Source organism: Gobio gobio, assembly GCF_949357685.1.
Source record: "Gobio gobio genome assembly, chromosome: 2".
NCBI classification, from domain to species: Eukaryota; Metazoa; Chordata; class Actinopteri; order Cypriniformes; family Gobionidae; genus Gobio; species Gobio gobio.
Genome location: NC_137098.1, coordinates 18144511 through 18167500, shown reverse-complemented (window position 1 = coordinate 18167500; position 22990 = coordinate 18144511). Strand labels below are relative to the sequence as shown.

The 22990-nt window shown below is 43.4% G+C and overlaps 1 protein-coding gene across 1 annotated transcript in view; it reads right to left on the bottom strand.

The window, feature by feature from the left end:
• LOC307122629 (retinal-specific phospholipid-transporting ATPase ABCA4-like) overlaps positions 1-22990 on the bottom strand; it is a 101570-nt gene that overhangs the window by 4838 nt on the left and 73742 nt on the right. The window contains exon 9 of the mRNA XM_079810741.1: positions 22086-22308. Within this exon, the coding sequence (XP_079666867.1) occupies positions 22086-22308 (223 nt within the window). The remainder of the gene's footprint in view (positions 1-22085; positions 22309-22990) is intronic.

Sequence of the window (22990 nt, the reverse complement as noted above, 5' to 3'; positions counted from 1 at the left end):
ATGAAGGTGGGTAAATGATGACAGTAAAGTTGTTGGGTGAATTATCCCTTTAAAGCAGTGGTTCTCAACTCCAGTCCTGGTCTTATTTAAGGCACCTGATTCTGATCATCAGCTCGTTAGGAGAGAGCTCCATGAACTGAACTGAGTGTGTCAGATAAGAGAGACACAAAATCTGCAGAGCAGTGGGTCCCCAGGACTGGAGTTGAGAACCACTGCTTTTATCAGTGAGTCGATTCAGCAGTTTGGATCGCCAAATTTTCGAATCATGATTTGACTCACTGATTCATAACGCTTTGAAGCTTCATGATGCCGTGTTTTGAAATCGTCATCACTATATAAGTCGTTATTTAGGGTTTTTTTGCGCACAAAAACTATTCTCGTCTCTCCATAAAGTTATTGTAGAACCACTGTAGTGAGATGGACTTTGTAACGACATCTTTAGTACCTTTTAAGGGTCTTGAGAGTGAACCGTGCATTGTGCCAATGGAGGCCTTTCAGAGCCATCAGATTTCAACTAAAATATCTTCATTTGTGTTCTAAAGATGAACGGAGGTCTTACGGGTGTTGAACGACATGAGGGTGAGTAATTAATGACAGAATTTTCATTTTTGGGTGAACTAACCCTTTAAATCTTACTGTCTCCAATCAGTGTTAACTAAAACCATAAAAATAAATAAAAAATAAACACACACACACACATGCATACATACATACATAGTAGGGGTGTAACGAAACACCTGTGTCACGATTCGATATAAATCACGATACTGAATTCATGATACGATATGTATTGCGATATTTTAAGACAAAATAAAGTTTGTTTGTTTTTTAACTTTTTTATTATTATTAAAATAATATTATTGTTATATTGTATTATCATCATGACCCACAAATATTCCCACATTGCATCATTTTACATTATATCAACATTATATATAGTCGTTTAATGTAGTAATGTCACAGAAACTTTCATTTTTTCCTCCTCACGCATTACTCACGCTTTCAATGCAGGCAGCATTCTCTCTGGGTGCTCGCTATGTCCCATCTCTCCCGCTATTAATGCACTATACAAGGATAAACAATCTAAAATGCTTTGAATAATCATATTACTAAAACTAAATGTGATCTGCTGCTTTAAATTATGTTTGTGCTTTGACTTTGAGGAGTGCATTTCCAGCGCTTCAGATGATCAATGAAATCCGTCACAGTTCTAATCGCACGAAAGCGTGTCAAAATGACAACTCTCAAACTTTAAGTTTAGCTCATCCAAAAATTTTAATTCTGCATTTACTCCCTCTCATGTTGTTTTTGCACGTCATGCAATCATTTGAACGTCCGCGTTTACTACAGTATGCGCGTTGTGGTAAATCTGTTCATCATATAAAGCCACTGTGTCTCTTCAGAAGACTTGGATTTGGATTAGACCCTCGATAAATTCTTTTTACGATGCCTTTGACATTTATTGGATCTTTTAAGTTTGAGAGGAATGGACTTTAAATGGAGGGACAGAAATCGCAGGTTTTATAAAGAATATCTTCATTTGTGTTGATATTCGAAACAACAACGTGAGGATGAGTGCATGATGATACCTTATAAATACAGCAAGTTGAGCCTTGGATAAAACGTACTTAACGATTAACGTACTTTTCGTCACACAGTTATTTGATCTTAGAAGTCAGGAGTTTATCACAATCACACTGAACATCTACAGCACCTGTGACCCTGGTAGGAGGACATTTCTTTAACCCAATTCTGCTTCTCTGCTTGTGACCAGGCCATTTTAAGCTGTTAAACTCTGGGAAGGTGTTCAGTGATCCAGTAATCAAATTCACTCAAACAGTCCAAAACAGCGCTAATGCAAAGAAGGCCAGGCTGATCACATCAGATATATCAGAGAGAATAGAGAATCACATCGCGTTTTTAGTGAATCATTCATTTCAATGTGTGCTTTGCTTTAAAACACAAGCTCTGTCTTCTGCCATTGTTTCTGAAGAGCGCAATGTTGGTGACTCACAGCAGTTGTACAATAAGCGCGTAAGAGTTTGTTATATTGATGCTCAGAGAACGCGTATGTGCGTGCTCTCAATCACTGATCACACGCTGCATTCATGTACAGACACATTTCAGTACATTCGCGTTGTTTCCACACACATTCAGGAAGGATAATGTTTGATTTGTCATGAGTACGTTAGTGATGTCTGGTTCGCGAACAAAACGTTCTTTTGAACCAGCTCTTTTTAGTGAACCGGCAGTTTACTGTTTAGCACTAATCCACACATTTTTCTAAAGTTGTTCCATTTTTAACGTGTCTAACTCTTCTTCGGACTGGAAATAAACCAAGTTATTCAGTTACTCCTACACTGACTTAATGCCGTCAAAGCGGTTGATTTAGGAGTTTTTTTGGCATCTCCGTGTGGTTCTGTTCGGTATCGCAGCTTGACCCGTCTACTTTTAAATTTACATTTTACATAAAATGTCTAAAATGAAAACAATCTCGTTGTTGTTGCTCTGTACACATACTATACACTGTGAATTCTGTAATGTTTTTTTTTCTGTAATGTTTTTTATGGGTGCTTAGGTGTGTATATATGTATTATATAATAGAATTATATGGACTCCTTATATTTGGTTATTTGGTGTCCTTTTGGAGTCTCCAATGATCCCTGAAGCTTGCAGAAAATACATTTTTCTGAGAATCACCCTTCAATCTGATTGTTTACTTTATATATAGCAAATTATGACAAAATGAATGCGTTTAAAAAGATAAATGACGTATGCTTAATTTCACAATAAGTGTGCGATTAATCGCACAACAAAGGCGCGATTAATCACAATTTAAAAATATATATATATCGATTAACATGTATATACACACATGTATGTATATATTTAAGAATGTTTTTTTATTTATGTAAAATGTTACATTTATATATAATCTAAATTATATAAATATATATAAAGTATACAATAGCCATGTAAATATTTCTTAAATATGTATGTATTCAAATAACTGAAGAATGGTCAGGAACTCACTGCACCTTCAAACTAGTCCAAATGAGGTGCGTAGACAAAAAAATCTAAATAGTAAAACATTTCAAGTGACTACCAAAGAAGAAGTCTTAAAATGCGAGAAGAAGAAAAAAATCAATCCTTCTAATCCCCTTCTCCTTGCATTGACAAAGGTCACATTTGCCCTTTTTTCAGTAAAGGGTTGATTTTGATCTCGCATTTGAAGACTTCTTTGGTAGAGTGTGCAGACTCTCTTGAAATGTTTAACTATGTGTATTCAAATATACATAATAATTATACACATTACACTCACATATATTATGTAAACACAAATTTATATTTTGGATGCGATAAATCACAATTATAGTACCGGTCAAAAGTTTTGAAACATTACTATTTTTTGTGTTTCTAAAAGAAGACTCTTATGCTCATCAAGCCTGCATTAATTTGATCAAATACAGAAAAAAACAGCAATATTGTGAAATATTATTACAATTTAATGGTTTTCTATTTAAATATATTTTACAATATCATTTATTTCTGTAATGCAAAGCTGAATTTTCATCCATTTAGATTACAAACCATTTAGACGTCATCTTAAAATCTGGCACAGATTAATACTGAAAGTCAAGATTAGACTCAGATTTAACCCTCAAACCTCTGCACTTCAACGCCCTCATGTATAGAGAAAGGAGAACAGGCATAAAGGCATTTCTGCCCAGTCAGATACACTCTTCCATGATTCCCTGTAGAAAAGCAATAAACACTCTGTGGTCTAGCTGTGCCAGAAATCCATTGCTTTAATTTGACTGAGCGAATTTGCAGCCCTGAGGTGAGACCTCAATCCAGGTAGGACATTTCAGTGTAAAATGATCCTTGTGCTGAAAATCTGCAGTGATGTAATGATCAGGGAAAGGATTTATAAAACCAGCAAGTGTACAATGAATTTTCATATAAAATGCGGCAATATAAAAGTAATTATACTCTTATTCTCACAATTAACTATGAGTGTTATGTATAAATGTTCATAAGTGTTAAGACCTGGTCTCAGTTCATAAATTATTTAAGAGAGCTAACACTAAGATGCAAAATGGTTGTTTTGCATGGACACGTGTTGAATGCATTTCCAACAAAGAAACAATGTGGGATGACAGTTGATTTTGTTTTGAAAGACATCCTTCATAGTTGAGTCAAATACATACTTATTTTTAGTTTATTTAATTTTTCTGCATCACATTTTTCATATGATAGTATTTACAAGTATTTTGCATTTGGAAAATGTAATAAAATCACTATAATGACCAGTGTTGAGGGTAATAAGGCATTACAAATAACATGTTTTTTGGGGCAGTTGACTCGTGGCCTAATGGTTAGAGAGTTGTCACAGGTCGGGGCGGGCCAAACCAGACTGCACCCACCCCTGGAAACCCGGGAACCACCTCGAGGAACGTGTCAAGGACCAGACAGACAAGAGAATAAAATAATACAGTTTATTTCTTAATTTAAAAGGTCAATGAATTGGATAAGTCCTAATTAAAATCTTCTTCTTGCCACCAGGACAGTCCAAGAGTCTACAGACCTCCCGGGACGGGAGGGGAGGGTCGCTCGGGACGGACCGGAGGCTCGCCGGAGGGGAATCAGGGGGGAATCCCCGCGCCGTCCAGGTAGGTCACCGGGTAAGTATTCCTCTACGGGACTCAAGAGGGGAGGCCGTGGTCATACGAACCCCATTCAGACTGGAACCAGGTAAGTATGCCGATGCGAGGGCGAAGCGAGTCACTGGGGTTACTCCGGAGGGAGGTACTCAGAGGTGGGGGCAAGCGAGCCACTCTCTTCTTCTTCTGAGCAGGGTAAAGGCTTCCAAATAGGGCGTGTGGGGACCACCAGGCGGGGGGGCACTTTGAGCGGGGCGCTCACGTCAGCTGAACACTGGGACAGACACAGCACAGTTTCGACGGTTCAACAGTATGTGAAGCTTTTCAACTGATATACCTTCTCTCCTTTTGAACAGGGTAAAGGCTTCCAATAGGGGCGTGTGGAGACCACCAGGCGGGAAGGACACTTTGGGCGGAACACTCGACCACCAGGCGGGGAGGACACTTTGGGCGGAGCACTCCACTTCAGCTGAGCACTAGAACAGTCACAGCACAGTTTCAACAGTACAGGATATAAGAAGCACTCAGCACTAGCGGGGCCGGGTCTTTTCAAGCCGGAAGTTGGGCAGTTGCTTTATCAAGACCCTTCGTTAGAGACAGCGGGTGGAAGACTGTAGGAGAGGAGTGCACGGCAGACTTCTCCACACACAAATTTCACTTCACAGCACAAACCGTGTAAATCTTCACTTCAGGCACTGCAATTCCACTCGCACACCGTGCATTCGGGCCAGCACTCACCCACCGGTCTTTTCTCCCACCAGATCGGATCTCGTCCTCAATCAGGGCTTGACTTTGCTCCGGGAAAGCAGAAGAATGATGCAGCGATTACCACATTCGGCAAGGAGAGGACAGAAGTTGGAGACAGATCATTAATTCACTCGGTGTAATAGTTCACTCGTGCCAAACGTTTTCCAAACTCTCCACACCACTTCAGTGTTAGTGCATATAAACAACGGATCAAATACTCATCACTTGCGTCTTTCTCACTACGGACGATATTCCTCCAGTCTTCGCTGCCAAATACTTCACTCCTTCCTTCCTCTTCCACAACTCCAATCTTCCCCACTCCACAGCCCAGCCTCAATAAAAAGAGCAACCCGCTGACAAACACAGCATCATACGGGAGGAGAACCACCCAACAGTCTGTTTTCTCTCTGTTTTTAAAGCCTCATCTCAATAGGTGTCCCTCTCACAGCGTTCTCTATAATTGCCCCACACCTGCTGTCACTCAGGCAATCAGCCCCGCTGCCATGGCAACAGATTCACAGGGCATAGACCGGAGGTTCACTGGAAAATCCTGCAACAGTATTCACCAGGATCTTAGTCCCGTTCGGTTTGTTTTGTCACCCCGTGACACACCCCCCTGCCAAACCGTTCTAGTCCCTAGAACGGGATCCGGACACCCAGTCTCCGTACCTGGCTGGGGGTTGCCCCCGGTTCTCCCGTTGGGATCGCCTTGGCGGGGAGTTAGGTTCCTCGGGCCTTGGTGGGGAGTAGGGTTCCTCTGGCCTTGGCGGGGAGTTAGGTTCCTCTGGCCTTGGCCCTATTTCCAGCCTCCGGGGGGCCACAGCCCATCCCACCACGGGAGGCATCCACGCTGGTTCAGTCGGAGGTCTCTCTACAGTTGGTTCGGGGTAATTCGGACAAGGGCGCATCAGGTTTCGGTGGAGCACCCGCTCTGGACCTTCTCTCCCTTCGGGACGGAGGGCATACACCGGTTGATCGAGACGCGGCTGTCGTTGGACCACGTACGGCTGGGGCTCCCACCGATCACTGAGTTTGCCCTTCCCTTGTCGCCGGCTATCTCGCACCAGAACTCTTTCACCAGGCAGTAGCGGCGCACTTCTAGCCGTACGGTCATACAACCTTTTGTTCTTGGCTGCGGCTTGCTTAATTCGGTCCGAGACCCGTTCGTAGGCCAGTTGAAGGCGTTGATGGTGTCTGGCCACCCACTCCGTTACACCGCCTCCCTCTTCAGCGGCCGCAGTTCCCAGCAGTAGGTCAACTGGTAGTCTCACATGCCTTCCGAACATCAGGTAGGTCGGTGCATACCCGGTCGTGCTGTGTATGCTGTTGTTATACGCCTGGACCATTGCCGGAAGGTTGTCAGCCCAATGCCCCTGTTGTTCGTTTTCCAAGGTCCCCAAGAGACCGAGCAGCGTCTGGTTAAACCTCTCGCACCCTCCGTTCCCCTGAGGATGATAGGGCGTTGTATGGGTCTTCTTACATCCGTACAGTTGGCACAGCTCATGTACTACCCTGGATTCAAAATTTGGCCCTTGATCTGAATGGAACACTTCGGGACACCCGAAGGGCTGGATGACATGCCTCCACAGGGCATTAGGTGGTAATGGTAATGGGTGGTAATGGCGGTCTGGTCCAGAGTTGGGATGGCCCAGGCATATTTGGTGAACAGGTCAGTGACCACTAGGAGGTTTTGAATGCGATCGACCGGCCGACCCAGCGTCAGATAGTCCATAGCGAGGATATGCATCGGTGCTTTAGCTCGAATTGGGACCAATGGAGCTCGTGTCTCTTTCCTGGCTTTGAACAGGGTGCAGCGCGGGCAGCCCTGTAGGTAAGTCCTCACGGTCCCCTCCATCCCAGGCCAGTAAAAGTGGCGTCGCAAAAGGGCCGTCGTCCTCTCCCGCCCTTGATGACCAAGCTTGGTGTGATAAGCCTCCAGCAGAGCGTGACATCTTCCCTCGGGGACCACCACTTGCCAGACCGGGTCACCCGAACGCGAGTCCTGGAGGGACCGACAAATCACCCCTTCCTTCAGATGGAGCCTCTCCTTCTGGCCCATTAGGCCCCTCACGATTCGGGTTCGAGCCCGGCGTCCCGCACCCTCCGGCCACTTGTCCTGTTCCAGCCAGACCCGGACCAGTGACAGGTCCTCATCTTCACCCTGCAACATCCTCCAGCGCTGTGGGTCCCATCCCCAACTTGCGGGCGGTTCCTCCAACGGTGGTCCCGGTGCCTCCACAATGCCCACCATCATTCCCTCGTCGCGGTCCACCTCCCGCCTGGGTCTCGGACCCTCCGGCCCTCCTTCTGGCCACCTAGATAGTACGTCAGCGTTGGTATGTTCCCTTCCTGGCCGGTATTGAAGCTGGTACTCAAAGTTGGCCAATTGTGCCACCCACCTCTGTTCCACCGCCCCCAACTTGGCGGTTTGTAGGTGTACCAGTGGGTTGTTATCGGTCACTACGGTCACCTTTGCTCCCCATAGGTAGTCCTTGAACTTCTCACTGAGCGCCCACTTCATGGCCAGTAACTCAAGCTTAAAGGAGCTGTAGTTGGCATCGTTCCTCTCCGCGGGGTGTAGACTCCGGCTCGCATAAGCAATGACTCTTTCTTCCTCCTGCTGTTTCTGCGCTAAGACAGCCCCCAAGCCCAAGTGGCTGGCGTCAGTGTAGAGGATAAAGGGCTGGGTGAAGTCTGCGTATGCCAGGATGGGTGCTTGTAACAGCTCCTGCTTGAGCCTCTGGAAGGCGGTCTCGCATGCCGGATCCCACTGAATCGCTGGGGACCCTCGGCCCTTGGTGTGTCCCGTTCCACCCAGCAACTGGTTCAGGGGTTTGGCGATCTTAGAGAAATCCTTAATAAATCGCCTGTAGTACCCGACAAAGCCGAGGAAGGATCGAACCTGACGCACGGTCTTCGGGGCAGTCCACCCCTGTACAGCCGACACCTTCTCTGGGTCCACAGCGATTCCTGCAGCGCTCACGATATGGCCCAGGAACTTCACCTCCTTCCGGAAAAGCTGACATTTATCCGGTTGGAGCTTCAGCCCGTACTTCTCCAGGGAGCGGAACACCTGCTCAAGATGCTGAAGGTGAGTCTCAAAGTCAGGGGAATAGATAATCACGTCATCCAGATACACAAGAGCGGTATCCACTAGCTGGCTCCCCAGGCAGCGCTGCATTAGCCGTTGGAACGTGGCGGGGGCGTTGCAGAGGCCGAACGGCATCCGGTCCCACTCATATAACCCAAAAGGAGTCGTGAAGGCTGTCTTCTCCCGGTCCCGCTCGTCCACCTGTACTTGCCAGTATCCGCTCGCCAGGTCTAGTGTGGAATACCAGGCCGCCCGGGTGAGACTCGTGAGGGAATCCTCAACTCGAGGCAATGGGAAAGCATCCCGCTTCGTCACTTGGTTCAACCTCCGATAATCCACACAGAATCTCCATGCGCCTGTTTTCTTCCTCACCAGAACAATCGGGGCCGCCCAAGGGCTACTGCTCTCGCGGATGATCCCTTTATCCAGCATCCCCCGCAGAAGAGCCCGAACCTCAGAATATAATGTTGGAGGTACCGGCCGGTAGCGTTCCCTACTAGGCGGGGCTTCTCCAGTGGGAATCTGATGCTGAACGATGTTAGTACACCCATAGTCCTCGTCATGGGTGGAGAACAACTGTGGCCATTTTGATAGGAAAGCCTTGAGCCGTCTTGTTTGATCCTCCTCCAACCCTTCTCCCCGTAGGGACTCACCTCCGAAATGGGCCGGCAGTCCTCCTTCAGCCTCTCTTCTGTGCGTCCCCGTCTGCGCCAACGCAACCTCCACTACGGTCGGGCCCACTTGACTGAACTTGACTCCTCCTGGATCTTGCACTTGCTGGGGCAACACTGAGGTAACTCGGGCTAGACACTGATGACGATGCAGTTGGATCGGGAAAGGGTTCGTGTTCCGGACTCTCACCCGGACTCGGCTGCCTCGGGCGGATGCCAGTCCTCTGGCCACTTCCACCTTAGGACCGTCGTTGTGCGGTTCTACCAACACCCACTCCTCCGGGTGGTAAAGTCTAGGGGGCACCCGGACCCAAACCATCGCCTCGCTTCGAGCCGGGATGGACAACGCATAGCGGCAAGCCACTCTTCCAGTGCTCTCCCGGTCCCCCTGCTGTTCGGCCAGGCAAACTCGGCGACAGTCAGCTCTAATGCGATCCCATTCTCTGCCCTCAGGCGTCGCAGTTGCTCGGGCCGGCCCACTCTGGAACAGCCCCTCCCAGCATTCGGAGATGACATTCATGCCCAACAGGGCGCGATGAGACCCCAAGCAGGCGTCGCGAACCACCACCACCCCCTTCTGGGGTACGACCATGCCATGGATCTCTAGGTCTGTCACTACGTATCCCACGTATGGGATGTCGAGACCGTTGGCCCCTCGCAGAGTCAGCCAGGGGGCTTCGGTCGTCGGCCGGCCCTGGGTACCGAATAGTTCCTGGACTAGGCTCTCCGCGAACAGAGTGACTTGCGACCCCGTGTCCAGCAGACACTGCACCTTCTGGCCATTGACTTGAACCACGATGACCGGACAACGGCCCACCAGGCGTTCCTTCGACAGTTTGGAAGACGAGGGGTCTGAAAAGGGGGTCCCGACCACTTGACCCACAGTGGCCGGAGACTCTAAAAACCCCCCTGCGAAGCGCGTCTGGAGGAGCACTGACGAACATAATGTCCGGCTTCCCCACAGCTGTTGCAGATAGGACGCCCCTGTTCGTCCCACTGGAATCGGGGACCCGTAGATCGAGTGAAGTGACGCTCTGGAGGGCGATTCCCGTCGGAGTAGGCTCGCTCCCGCGGTGAGGGTAATGAATGGAGGCGTTCTCGGCGGAGTTCTTCGACGACAGACTTAGACAGTTCAGACATTTGCTCACGGATATCCCTCTTTAGTTCCTCCCGGAGGGCATGCTTCCAATCGGAAGTAACAGGGGCCGAAGGCCCACTGACAGCGTTCGCAGCCAGACAGCTGGGGGGATCCATACCTTCGGTGTGGTCACGCTCGAGGGCTAGAGCCTCCTGCCGCAGCTCTTCGAACGTGAGGTCCGGTGTCCGTCTCAGTTGCACCCGCAGACTCTGACGCACGGGGCCCTCCCGTAATCCCAACAGAAACTGATCTCGCAATAGGGTCTCCTCGTCCCCCAGGCCGTGATCCTGTCTTCCCCTTAGCCTGGTAAACTGTTCCCTCAGTTGCAACGTGAATGGCCGAACAGTTTGTCGAGGCCCTTGCCTACAATTAAAGAATTGCGTTCTCAGGACCGCTACCGGGGTGGTGTCTCCGTATTGCCCCGCGAGAAAATCAAAGATGGCTTGGACTGTGATGCGGGTTGCTTCCGGCGCTGCCTGTACTTCTCTTCTTGCTTCTCCCTCCAACGAATTTAGCACAAACTGTACCTTCTGAGGGGCACTTAGCCCTTGGAGCCCTGCCAGGTATTCAACCTGGGTCTTCCATGCTGACAGGCTCAATTCTGACCCTGGACCTCCGTACTTCTGGGCCCACGGGGCCCCCATAAAGAAAGGCATAACGGGCTGCCGGGCCACTGGCTCTTCTTCTTCTGCCATCTAGGTCCTTGATCGCTCCACTCGAGGTGGTAACCCTGCCGCACTACGCCAAGTTCTGTCACAGGTCGGGGCGGGCCAAACCAGACTGCACCCACCCCTGGAAACCCGGGAACCACCTCGAGGAACGTGTCAAGGACCAGACAGACAAGAGAATAAAATAATACAGTTTATTTCTTAATTTAAAAGGTCAATGAATTGGACAAGTCCTAATTAAAATCTTCTTCTTGCCACCAGGACAGTCCAAGAGTCTACAGACCTCCCGGCACGGGAGGGGAGGGTCGCTCGGGACGGACCGGAGGCTCGCCGGAGGGGAATCAGGGGGGAATCCCCGCGCCGTCCAGGTAGGTCACCGGGTAAGTATTCCTCTACGGGACTCAAGAGGGGAGGCCGTGGTCATACGAACCCCATTCAGACTGGAACCAGGTAAGTATGCCGATGCGAGGGCGAAGCGAGTCACTGGGGTTACTCCGGAGGGAGGTACTCAGAGGTGGGGGCAAGCGAGCCACTCTCTTCTTCTTCTGAGCAGGGTAAAGGCTTCCAAATAGGGCGTGTGGGGACCACCAGGCGGGGGGACACTTTGAGCGGGGCGCTCACGTCAGCTGAACACTGGGACAGACACAGCACAGTTTCGACGGTTCAACAGTATGTGAAGCTTTTCAACTGATATACCTTCTCTCCTTTTGAACAGGGTAAAGGCTTCCAATAGGGGCGTGTGGAGACCACCAGGCGGGAAGGACACTTTGGGCGGAACACTCGACCACCAGGCGGGGAGGACACTTTGGGCGGAGCACTCCACTTCAGCTGAGCACTAGAACAGTCACAGCACAGTTTCAACAGTACAGGATATAAGAAGCACTCAGCACTAGCGGGGCCGGGTCTTTTCAAGCCGGAAGTTGGGCAGTTGCTTTATCAAGACCCTTCGTTAGAGACAGCGGGTGGAAGACTGTAGGAGAGGAGTGCACGGCAGACTTCTCCACACACAAATTTCACTTCACAGCACAAACCGTGTAAATCTTCACTTCAGGCACTGCAATTCCACTCGCACACCGTGCATTCGGGCCAGCACTCACCCACCGGTCTTTTCTCCCACCAGATCGGATCTCGTCCTCAATCAGGGCTTGACTTTGCTCCGGGAAAGCAGAAGAATGATGCAGCGATTACCACATTCGGCAAGGAGAGGACAGAAGTTGGAGACAGATCATTAATTCACTCGGTGTAATAGTTCACTCGTGCCAAACGTTTTCCAAACTCTCCACACCACTTCAGTGTTAGTGCATATAAACAACGGATCAAATACTCATCACTTGCGTCTTTCTCACTACGGACGATATTCCTCCAGTCTTCGCTGCCAAATACTTCACTCCTTCCTTCCTCTTCCACCACTCCTTCCTTCCTCTTCCACAACTCCAATCTTCCCCACTCCACAGCCCAGCCTCAATAAAAAGAGCAACCCGCTGACAAACACAGCATCATACGGGAGGAGAACCACCCAACAGTCTGTTTTCTCTCTGTTTTTAAAGCCTCATCTCAATAGGTGTCCCTCTCACAGCGTTCTCTATAATTGCCCCACACCTGCTGTCACTCAGGCAATCAGCCCCGCTGCCATGGCAACAGATTCACAGGGCATAGACCGGAGGTTCACTGGAAAATCCTGCAACAGTATTCACCAGGATCTTAGTCCCGTTCGGTTTGTTTTGTCACCCCGTGACAGAGTCAGACTGGTAACCCAGAGGTTGCGGATACGGTTCTCAATACCGGCAGGAAATGACTGCACACTAGGGATGAAACGATTACCGGTTTCACGATAAACCACAATAAAATTTAGTGACGGTTAGTAATATTGTTTTTGAAACCGTGTGATTAACACGATTTTGAAAACTCGTGGTAAATCTTGTCCAGTCAGCGTCAGTCTGGTGCAGGCGCAGTGTGCAACACTGTTTTTTGAATGAGAAGAAATGGCAGAAGGCAGTGACAGCCCTCGGGGGATTGTTCAGACTTCTAAAAGGACCAAATCTGAGGTGTAGACTTTTGGCTTTTACAAAAGTCCTGAGGGAAACTTAATCGAAGATGGTCACCCTGTCTGCAGAACATGCCAGAAGAAAGTCACTGTAATACAGGGAAACACTTCAAATCTGTGAACCCAAGGCAAGTGGACTTTGACCTCACCAAAACTACGTCTGACAAATAATAACGTGAAGCGAACAAACAAATTCAGACAAGACTAAGGTGACATTTAAGGGATAATAATCAGGGCTTGACATTAACAACCACCATTTGCGGGTGTAACGTTATTTCGGCTGCACACAAGCCACTTTGGCGGTTTAACTTATTATAGTCTTCTCAAAAGTCATCTGTTATAATCGTGTTGCGCATTATAACCAATCACACGTGTTTCTATTGAGTTTATGAATGCAATGTCTCAAAATCAGAGGCGTTCAGATTAGCCAGAGTTTTGTTCAGAGCGCGCGCCGCTCTCACTCGCTGAAATTTACACTCAAAACATGCGATGTACGCAGGAGATTCACTCATCATACCGTGGTTAACTGTTTCTGTTGTATTTCAGCAGCGAAAATAGTTTCAAACAAACACAGCAGAACCACAGCGCATCTGATATGGCTGGCACAACGCTGGGGAATTTAGGGACCGTCTCTAAAGTTACATACAACATTGGTAACGTTATACGCGTTTCTGACTTCAATAGCATTTGAAGAGAATGACAGTCATAAAACTGACTGTAAAGTGTTCATCTAGGTGTCAGGTATGATGCACACCTTTTGATATTTAATAAAATTAACAGTCAAATCATGAAAATATGGATATGCATTATTTCACTAGGATACTGTTTGGGCTCTTACACAAAATATGCTTATGCATCATAGCTGAACACTGATGAGAATATTGCTTGAGAATTTATTTACAGAGATAATATTAGAGATTATATTTACACCAAATTATTATTATTTATGCGTTGCTATTGACGACGGCCATTATAAGGAAGTAAATCCCAGAGAATAGAATCTAGCTTTAAAAAGTGCAAAGAGCTGCTTTATTTGTTGTTTGTTGATTTTCAAACATAAAACTTGTTGAAATGTTTTAACCCTTAATCGTCACTCAAGTAGGGTTTACGTTTGAGTCCCTTGGGGTCAAATAGACCCCAAACTTTTACAGAGCGATTGCATAAGGAAACAATTTTTTTACATGGAAAACTATATATCATTTTTTTTTTTTTTACTTCTCAACTATACATTTATGCTGTGTTTTTGTGGGTATTTAGTAGTTTTTTACCTATTTACTGCACAAATACTTAACTATGCCATAAATTGGCTCATTAAAATTAATTTTTTAAATGTAGAAATCACTTGAATGATGATCTTAATTAAATATAAATAGTTTTTGGACATTTCTCTATGTGTTAGGGATAGAATACTGCCATCTGTAGGTTTGTGGAAAAACTTTAGGAATTATAGTTAAAGAGAGAGAGAGTGCAATGACCACATTATCCACTAGAGGTCCATTGCCAAAATCAAAAAAATGCCCCAGACACCTGTTTGTGCGTGTGCATGCATGCAAGTGTGTGTGAGTGAACATGATTGTTCCATGTTGCATTTGAGTACTCTAGTATTTGTCCTTCATTTATGTATGTAATTCTTTCAGATTTATGCCAGTTTCTATAAAAATGCTCTCTGTTGCAGTCACACACGTGTGTGTTTGTGTGTGTTTGTGTGTGTGAGACAGAAAGTTCATTTCACTTTGTGTTTATGCTCTAGGACCAGATCTTGATATATATGTAGAAATTTTCAGATTTATACTGGATTTAGTTAAATTTTTTTGACAAAAAAAGTGAAAAAAAAAATTTTTTTTACACTTTCCCATTCATTGTCAATGTGGGGTCAATCTGACCCAGAGGGACTTAAACGGTAACATTTTTTTACACACCTTTAGAACAACCAAATCAAGCCCAGATTTTTTGTGCATGTTTAGATAGATTATTTAGGAAACGTCACAGTGTCCCATGGCCCTGAGATGAAGGGAACACTTTTTTAAAATGGAGGAAAAGTCCAGTGGGGTCAGCTGGACGCCAAGGGCCGATCAAGGGTTAAGTGCGTGCATCTGTTCTTTTTGAACACTTTCATCTCATTTGAACAAAACCGTGATAATATTGATAACCGTGATTATTTGGGTCACTATAATCGTGATGTGAAATTTCCATACGTTTCATCCCTACTGCACACTCACACTGCAAACCATGTGCACACACACCCAGAGCACCTTGATCAAGGCACCTAACCCCCTAATCGTTCCCCGGACACCACAGCAAAATGGCTGCCCACTGCTCCAGCGCACAGTTTGCAGTGTGTGTGTGTTCACTACTCACTGCTCCCAATGTGTGTGCACTAACTTGGATAGGTTAAATTCAGAAGACAATTTCTGAGTATGGGTTGCCATATTTGGCCTTCACGTCATGTAACTTTCACTTCACCTAATCAGATTACCTTTTCGTTTAACAAGAAACGTTTATTATTAATTTATAATTTTAAAAAATTATATTCAAGTTACTTTTTTTAAAGTATTGCATGTTACTTTTCAGTTTGTTTAATTTGCTTAACACCCTGGGGTCGGAGAATGCGCCAACACATTCCCTTGAATAATAATGGTGGAAATAATAAATACTCCATCATTCATGGTCATTAATATAAAAAAGCTCGATAAAAAAGCATCAGGTTCTTCTACTTTTCATTGCTTTTGACAAGACAAGCTGTGAGGAATAATCCTTGGGTCCCACTTCATATTAGGTGTCTTTAACTACTAATACTACTAACTTCTAATTACTATGTACTAACATTTAAATTAATCATTTGATACAACGCACTTACATCATTTTTTTTACAATGTACTTTTTAAATATACCTGCATGTAATTACAGCTGTAATTAATCTCTGTAATTACCTACCTAAAAAGGCAGATAGGAAACATCTAAATGTTGTATGAAACAAGGATATTTTTATGCTTGATAATGTAATATAAAACATCATACGATATAAAAGTACGAGTGTTTACACTGTAACATGATGAATGTCACAGTCTGAGAATGTTTAGACCAGTGTTTATTGTGAAATAACGTGTTCTCGAGAATCTGCTCAAACGTGAATGTTTTTAATGTGCTAAAAAAATTATAATTTAATTTCTAAAATATAAAATGTTGTTTATGTAGTGTGTGATAATACATACAAAGCATATGTGCATCTTTGACTACAAAAATCATGTTTTTCTTTTTTGTAATGAGTGGACAATATTAGTATTAGTGATCGCTAATGTTAATAATGTAGTTGCCCCTGATATCAGCTCACAGTTGTCTGCAATGCCTGGATGAAAGCGAGACTCGGCCAGGTGAGAAAAAGTAACGCAAAAGTAGCGTAACGCATTTATTTTTTTAATAAAAAACAAATTAAGTAACACAATTAGTGTCACAGTTGGTTTTGGGTTTTGTTCTGATTGGTTGTCTAGTCATGTGTCCTATGTTCTTATTGGTTCATGGTTTAATTGTTCACAGATGTTGCTTGTTTAGTGATTACTCCTTGTGTATCAATAGCTCTCATGTTACCATTGTCTTTTGTCTAGCTTTGTCCATGTAACTGCTGTTGGTGAGTTTCTTGTTTAAGTTAATGTTTTGCACCATGTCAAGCCAAGTTTATTTTTGTATCTGCTCATATTTGGATTTAAATAAAAACTGCACACGAGTTCGCTATCAACTTTCCTCCATTGGACTACTTACAGAAAGCTAGACCCTCTACAGAGAACCTTGCTACGTTTGCGCTAGGGGAGCCGGCTATTGAGGATTATGAGGTGGAATTTTGTGAGCCTCTACACATCATGGCCGTATCATCAGAGCCTCTCCAAGTCATGGACAACACACCAGATTCAAGTAACGTCAGGGTTGCTCAGCCAATGTCGTGGCCCCCATACCAATGACCACCAAGCCTGGGCCTCTTCACGTCATGGCCGTCATGGGCGTCTTGGATTGACACGCGTGTCTCTAGCCATCATGGCCATCACATCAGAGCCAAGTCACATCATGGCCACCACGCCAGAGCCCCCTCACATCACTACCACTCAAGTTTCCCCTCAAGATTTTTTTTTGGAGGGCTATATGTACCAAGCTCCAGCGGATGCGAAGGCCCGCCATTGCTCCACGGCCCAGGTCCGCCATTGCCCCATGATCCAGGCCCTCCTCCCTTTCGGGCCTGGCCCTCCATCCCTCCCCCTGTATCAGCTCCTGGACTTTTCATTTTAGTTTTGGGTGGGTGTTCTGTTAGGGTGCCGGAAGCCACCCTTTGAGTTTTGTTATCACTTATGTTTTCATGTCCTTTATATTGTATTTCTCACTGTCATGCTTCCAACGTACAATTAGTGCGTTTTTTAAGGAATAACTCAATACTGTAGTGCATTACTTTTAAAAGTAACTTTCCCCAACAATGCTAATGACAATAGTCAACAACAAATGTAATTATCGATTAGCTTGCACAACCCATCTCAGCCATATTGCAACTGCGCACTATAGGTTAAGCTGGCATTTTTATATAATTTAGAAGCTGAGGCTAAGTCTTACTTTTATTTATGCATTTTATTCATGTGTAATATTTATGCATGAAACCTATTCTTAACTGTAAATAAGAGCAGAAAGTCAATTTTTGAATTCTGAGAATCTTGAGGGTAAAATTTAAGTATCTCTAAGTGGCTTTATAAATATCACACTAGGTCAATGTGAATAAAACAACCAATTTGCTTGTTTTGTATTTTATTTTATTTGTTGAGTGCTACACTTTTATCTTTTCCAATGCTTTTCTTTTGTCTGTTCATTGCACATTGCTGAACTCGATCACAGAAAAGCCTTGATCTCAGTGGGCCAAAACCTCTTGAAATAAATGCAAAACAAATGAAATGCATCACAGGATGACAAATCACCACCTTCACTCTCTTGCACAGCTACATCATGACATTCCCAAACCATTGTGAGTGATGTGAACACAGACTCAATCCCTGGGCTACTGACTATAATGAAATCAGTTCTCCTCAAAACTATATGGTTACATTAGCCTGAGCATCAGCACAAACAAAATAACAAAATCTCCCAGCAGACACAAAGTCCTATAGAATATCAAGCACACAGCATTATTCGAAATTTACTATTATTTACTATTTTATTTAATCATATTATTTGAACTTCTATTTTAACAGTTACAGTTTTCATTTTAATTTAAGACTTAATAACTTTATGCTTTTGTGCCTTTTTTAGCTTTAATTTAATATTTCAAAATTAGTTTTAGCAAGTTTAATACTTTAACTTATTTAAGTTTTTCATCGCATGTTTATACTTTATTTGCAGCTCTATTTCCAGCCTGGTCTCATTATTAATACGTAGGTTACGTAAGTTTTTGTATGTTTGGAGAAGTGCTGAAATGTAGAATATGGACGTATTGGTAACATTTAAACGTAGCATTATTACATTTTTACAAATAAAAAAACAACTTAAAGTCCCTGTAAAGTCAAAACTAAACATGTGTTCTGAGTTTCTCACACCACAGATAAATGTGTTATTAACCACCCAGCCAAATTTGAATCATTAAAAAATCCGACAAGTACATAAAATAGCTTATCAAAAACTTGAAAAAATGAGCAGCATTCTCTGCTCTCAAACGCTGGGGGTGTGTCCGCTGTCGGCGCCGAAACCACGCCCACTCGCGGGAAAGCTGCCGTCGCACACAAGACAACACTCACTGATCACGAGCGTCTATTGTCTAGAAAATCCTGAACACAGCAACGGTGAAAAACTGTTTAACGGTCTAACTTTTGAATTCAGTACTACATAGTTCACAGTCTTTGTAATTTGTTTCAGCAATACATTTCTAACATTTATAATGTGTTTAGAAAAAAATCTCAGAATTGCCTTTACAGGGACTTTAAAATATTTACGAATCTTTCATAAAATATTTTTTATATCAAAGATATCTGTATAATATCCTTTTTCACCATTTTAAAGATTAATGTAAAATCCCTTAAAGGAACACTCCACTATTTTCGAAAATAGGCAAATTTTCCAACTCCCCTAGAGTTAAACAGAATTTTACCGTTTTTGAATCCATTCAGCCGGTCTCCGGGTCTGGAGGTAGCACTTTTAGCATTGCTTAGCATAGATCATTGAATCTGATGAGACCGTTAGCATCTCGCTCCAAAAATGACCAAAGAGTTTCAATATTTTTCCTATTTAAAACTTGACTCTTAGTTACATTGTGTGATTTTCTAGGCCGATATGGCTAGGAACTATACTCTCATTTCTGCGTAATAATCAAGGAACTTTGCTTTTTACACAGCAGATGTTTGGCAAAAATGTCAAGGACCCCCAAATATGATGAACCTTTTATGAGGGACCCCCTTCCTAAAATCCATCTATTTTTCTACATAAAAATAGATGGATTTTAGGAAGGGGGTCCCTCATGAAAGGTTCATCATATTTGGGGGTCTTTGCCATTTTAAAGTTTGAAAACCCCTGGTTTAGAGATATTACCCAGATAGCACAAGCATGTCCGTAAAATGTCTGCTAAAGATCTGAGACCTGGAAAACATCTGCTGTGTAAAAACATCTTAGAAAGAGCAGTTTAACTTCCCTAGAGTTAAACAGTTGAGTTTTACCATTTCCGAATCCATTCAGCCGCATGAATGGTTACGTTTGGAAACTCAATATGTTTCCAAACTTAACTTGGCTATACTATATGTTGGATGTATAAACCTGAAGAAGAATTAAACACTTAGAAAGTTCAGTAGACTTTATCCATTTTTGCTTTGTTTTTTTTATTCTCTGAAATTTTCTGGAGACCCCATAGAACCTTCTGGAGGACCCCTGGGGGTCCCCGGACCCCAATTTGAAAACCCCTGCTCTAAGCTACACGCCATTTGAAATTTAATTAAATCACTGAGTGCATAAGACAAATATTTCACAGTCCCAAAAAGATAATCACTGCTTGACTGAAATAAGTGCATTTGAGAATTAAACAGCATCTGAGATGCAATCACTTTGATTCCTGACATATGACTTCCATGGCACTTACTGGTACTTTTTTCTTAGTGTAAGAGCATCCAATGACACGCCAGAGGAACGTTCTGCAGATTTACTGAAAGATCAACTGTGTAACCGAATCTCATAACGGAGTTAAATTCCCCATTATGTACAGCAGATGCACAAACGCACAATCTGTATTTCATAATGCATCTGTTTGAACTCCCACTAGAGAGACATCAACGCGCCTCGTCGACTGACACATTCACTGTCTGGATTTCCACCGACGCTCGTGTATAATCCCGGCACACCATATTCAGTGAGAAAGCACGATCCCATTAGCATGCGAACAGGGCCGAAAAGCCATCAAAACAGAATAGAGCACAATGCAACACGGTTTTTTGTGATTTGTGGTGTCAGAACAACAGAAAGCCACAGCAGGCTGAGGCAGCACTCGGGGAGAAACAGCCAATCCTATTTACTGGAGTTTCAAAGAGAAAGTAATTAACAGAACAGCCCAACAGAGTCACTAATTAACTCAGTTCTCCTGATATTCAGCCGCACAGAAGCGCTCTGTACAAACACACAAGCACTGCGAGAGCCGAGGCATTGTAAACAAACAAACCGCATCACGGCAGAAACATCAACAACCTCCGCTGATGCGACTCTCGCCTTGTGCTGAGTCAGAAAGTACTGCGGATCCAGTTGATCCGGTTCTCAAGTTGAACTTAGATCTGGCGGGAATGATTAACAGCTCAATGGAGTGGAAAATTATCACCAAATAACGACTTAAATTTTTAAAGTAAAGACTTTAGCATACTTTTAAAAACAAAAGGTTTATAGTGTAAAATTATATTCAATTAAATTAGTTCAATTAGAAATTAGTTAGTTAGATTACATAGTTATTTTGGTAATCGAGTAATCAGTCGATTATTTTGCCGATTAATCCGATTTTTTTTGTGGTAATAAAAACAGACCTAAGCAAAGACCTAAGTCATTAAATGACTTAAAATACCTATACAATAACAATGAAGAAATAATATTTGGTTCAAGTAAAGTATCAAGTAATCGTGTGGTTTAATAGAACAACACTGTTAAAATCATCTTGTGTACATTATGCATTATAACACATGCCTACAGAGGGCGCCAACGGCCTGGTGATTGTTGTTGTCCCACTTTACAACAGATCAAATCCTAATTTTGGCCAAACAACATTTAGTTCAAATGTTTACTTAATCTTTAATATTTGTTCACTTCTTTACGATAGAAATGCCACAGCCACTATCATATCATGAAGAACATTGTGGACATCAGAGCGAAGGTCTAAACTTTTATTTTGAAATCGTGATGAACAGTTGCTATTTCAGGGTTTCTGCAGGTTTCACCAAGTCAAATTTAGACCTTTTTAAGACCATTATGAATAAAATGTAAGACCTAGCCTATATCACGCAGTAAAAAAACGTACATAGGACATGCAGAATCACCAAATTACTTGCAAAGCAAATTAATTTATTCAAATAAAACAAAGTATCAATAAACTTGCACTTCCCCATAGCTCAATCCCACCAGGATTATATATATAAAGTGATTTTTGAGATCAAAATGACTTTGTCTTTGTCAAAATGATTTTGTGGTGGTAATTTCCAGAAATGTGCTGTTTTTTTGTTTTTGTTTGTTCATAATTAGGGTGCCACATTTACCATATTATAGTCATCTCTGCCAGACTCCTTGGATTTTTTTTGCTGTGTGTATTTGACCATTCGCCTGTTTTTGACTACTCTAATGGATTGTCATAATGAAATGCTCCACTTGGAACGCTGTAAATTGTAACAACATTCACATTAAATACAATAAAGTATTACATTTTTACATTTCAAGGGATTAAATAATAATATCATCATAGCCCACTTGAGAAATATCAAGTCCCATTATTTTCCTCTGAAAATGCCATTTGAAAAAGGAATATGTCACACGATGATATTACTGGTAAATTCATACTCCTATTAGATGCAAGAATCATCTCTTACTGGTGTTAGTGCTGGCTGTATTGGTGGTGTCGGCTGTTGCGGCCCGTGTGTTCTGTTGGTCCGATTCTGTTGACACTGTCCTCACAGCAGCTCTGCTGGTGTTATTGGATGTGGTGTTAACATGTGTTCCACACATCAGCTGACTGAGACTTCCAAATGGATCGGACCTGAAGTCCAAAGTATTTACTGCACTTAGGAGCGCTGAAGGCCCAAAATTAGATATCTGTGTGTAAAAAAAAAAAAAAAAACATATCACAGGAAAATCAAGTATACACATTCAAAGAATACACATTCAGAAATGACTTATGTTGACCAAGACTGCATTTGTTTGAACAAAAAATACAGTAAAAACAGTAATACTGTTAAGCAGTATTACAATTTTAAATTATAAAATTAAAAATGTAATTAATTCCAGCATCATTACTCCAGTCTTCAGTGTCACATGATTCTTTAGAAATCATTCTAATATGTTGATTTGCTGCTCAAGAAACATTTCTTGTTATTATCAATGCTTAAAACAGTTGTGTTGCTGCATATTTTTGTGGAGACTGTGATATGTTTTTTTCAGAATTATTTGATCATTAGAAAGTTCAAAACAACAGCATTTGTTTAAAATAGATATCATAAAGACATTAGACAGACAGAAAGACAGACTGTATGAAGCATTTGCATTACACTATCTGTGACCCATAAGCAGAACAGACCTGTGAACCATAGTTTCTTTGCAACCGTTTTTGTCTTGACAGGAAGATGCCAGAAAACATACTGCATACACAATTCTGGCAAACCTTTGTCCATCCCATAACTGAACATTACGGTGTAATGTCATTAATTAATGTCATGCCTGTCTAGTTCACGGCATGTCTGTGTAATACAAGTCCATCTGTGTTTTGCATCTGTTGGCC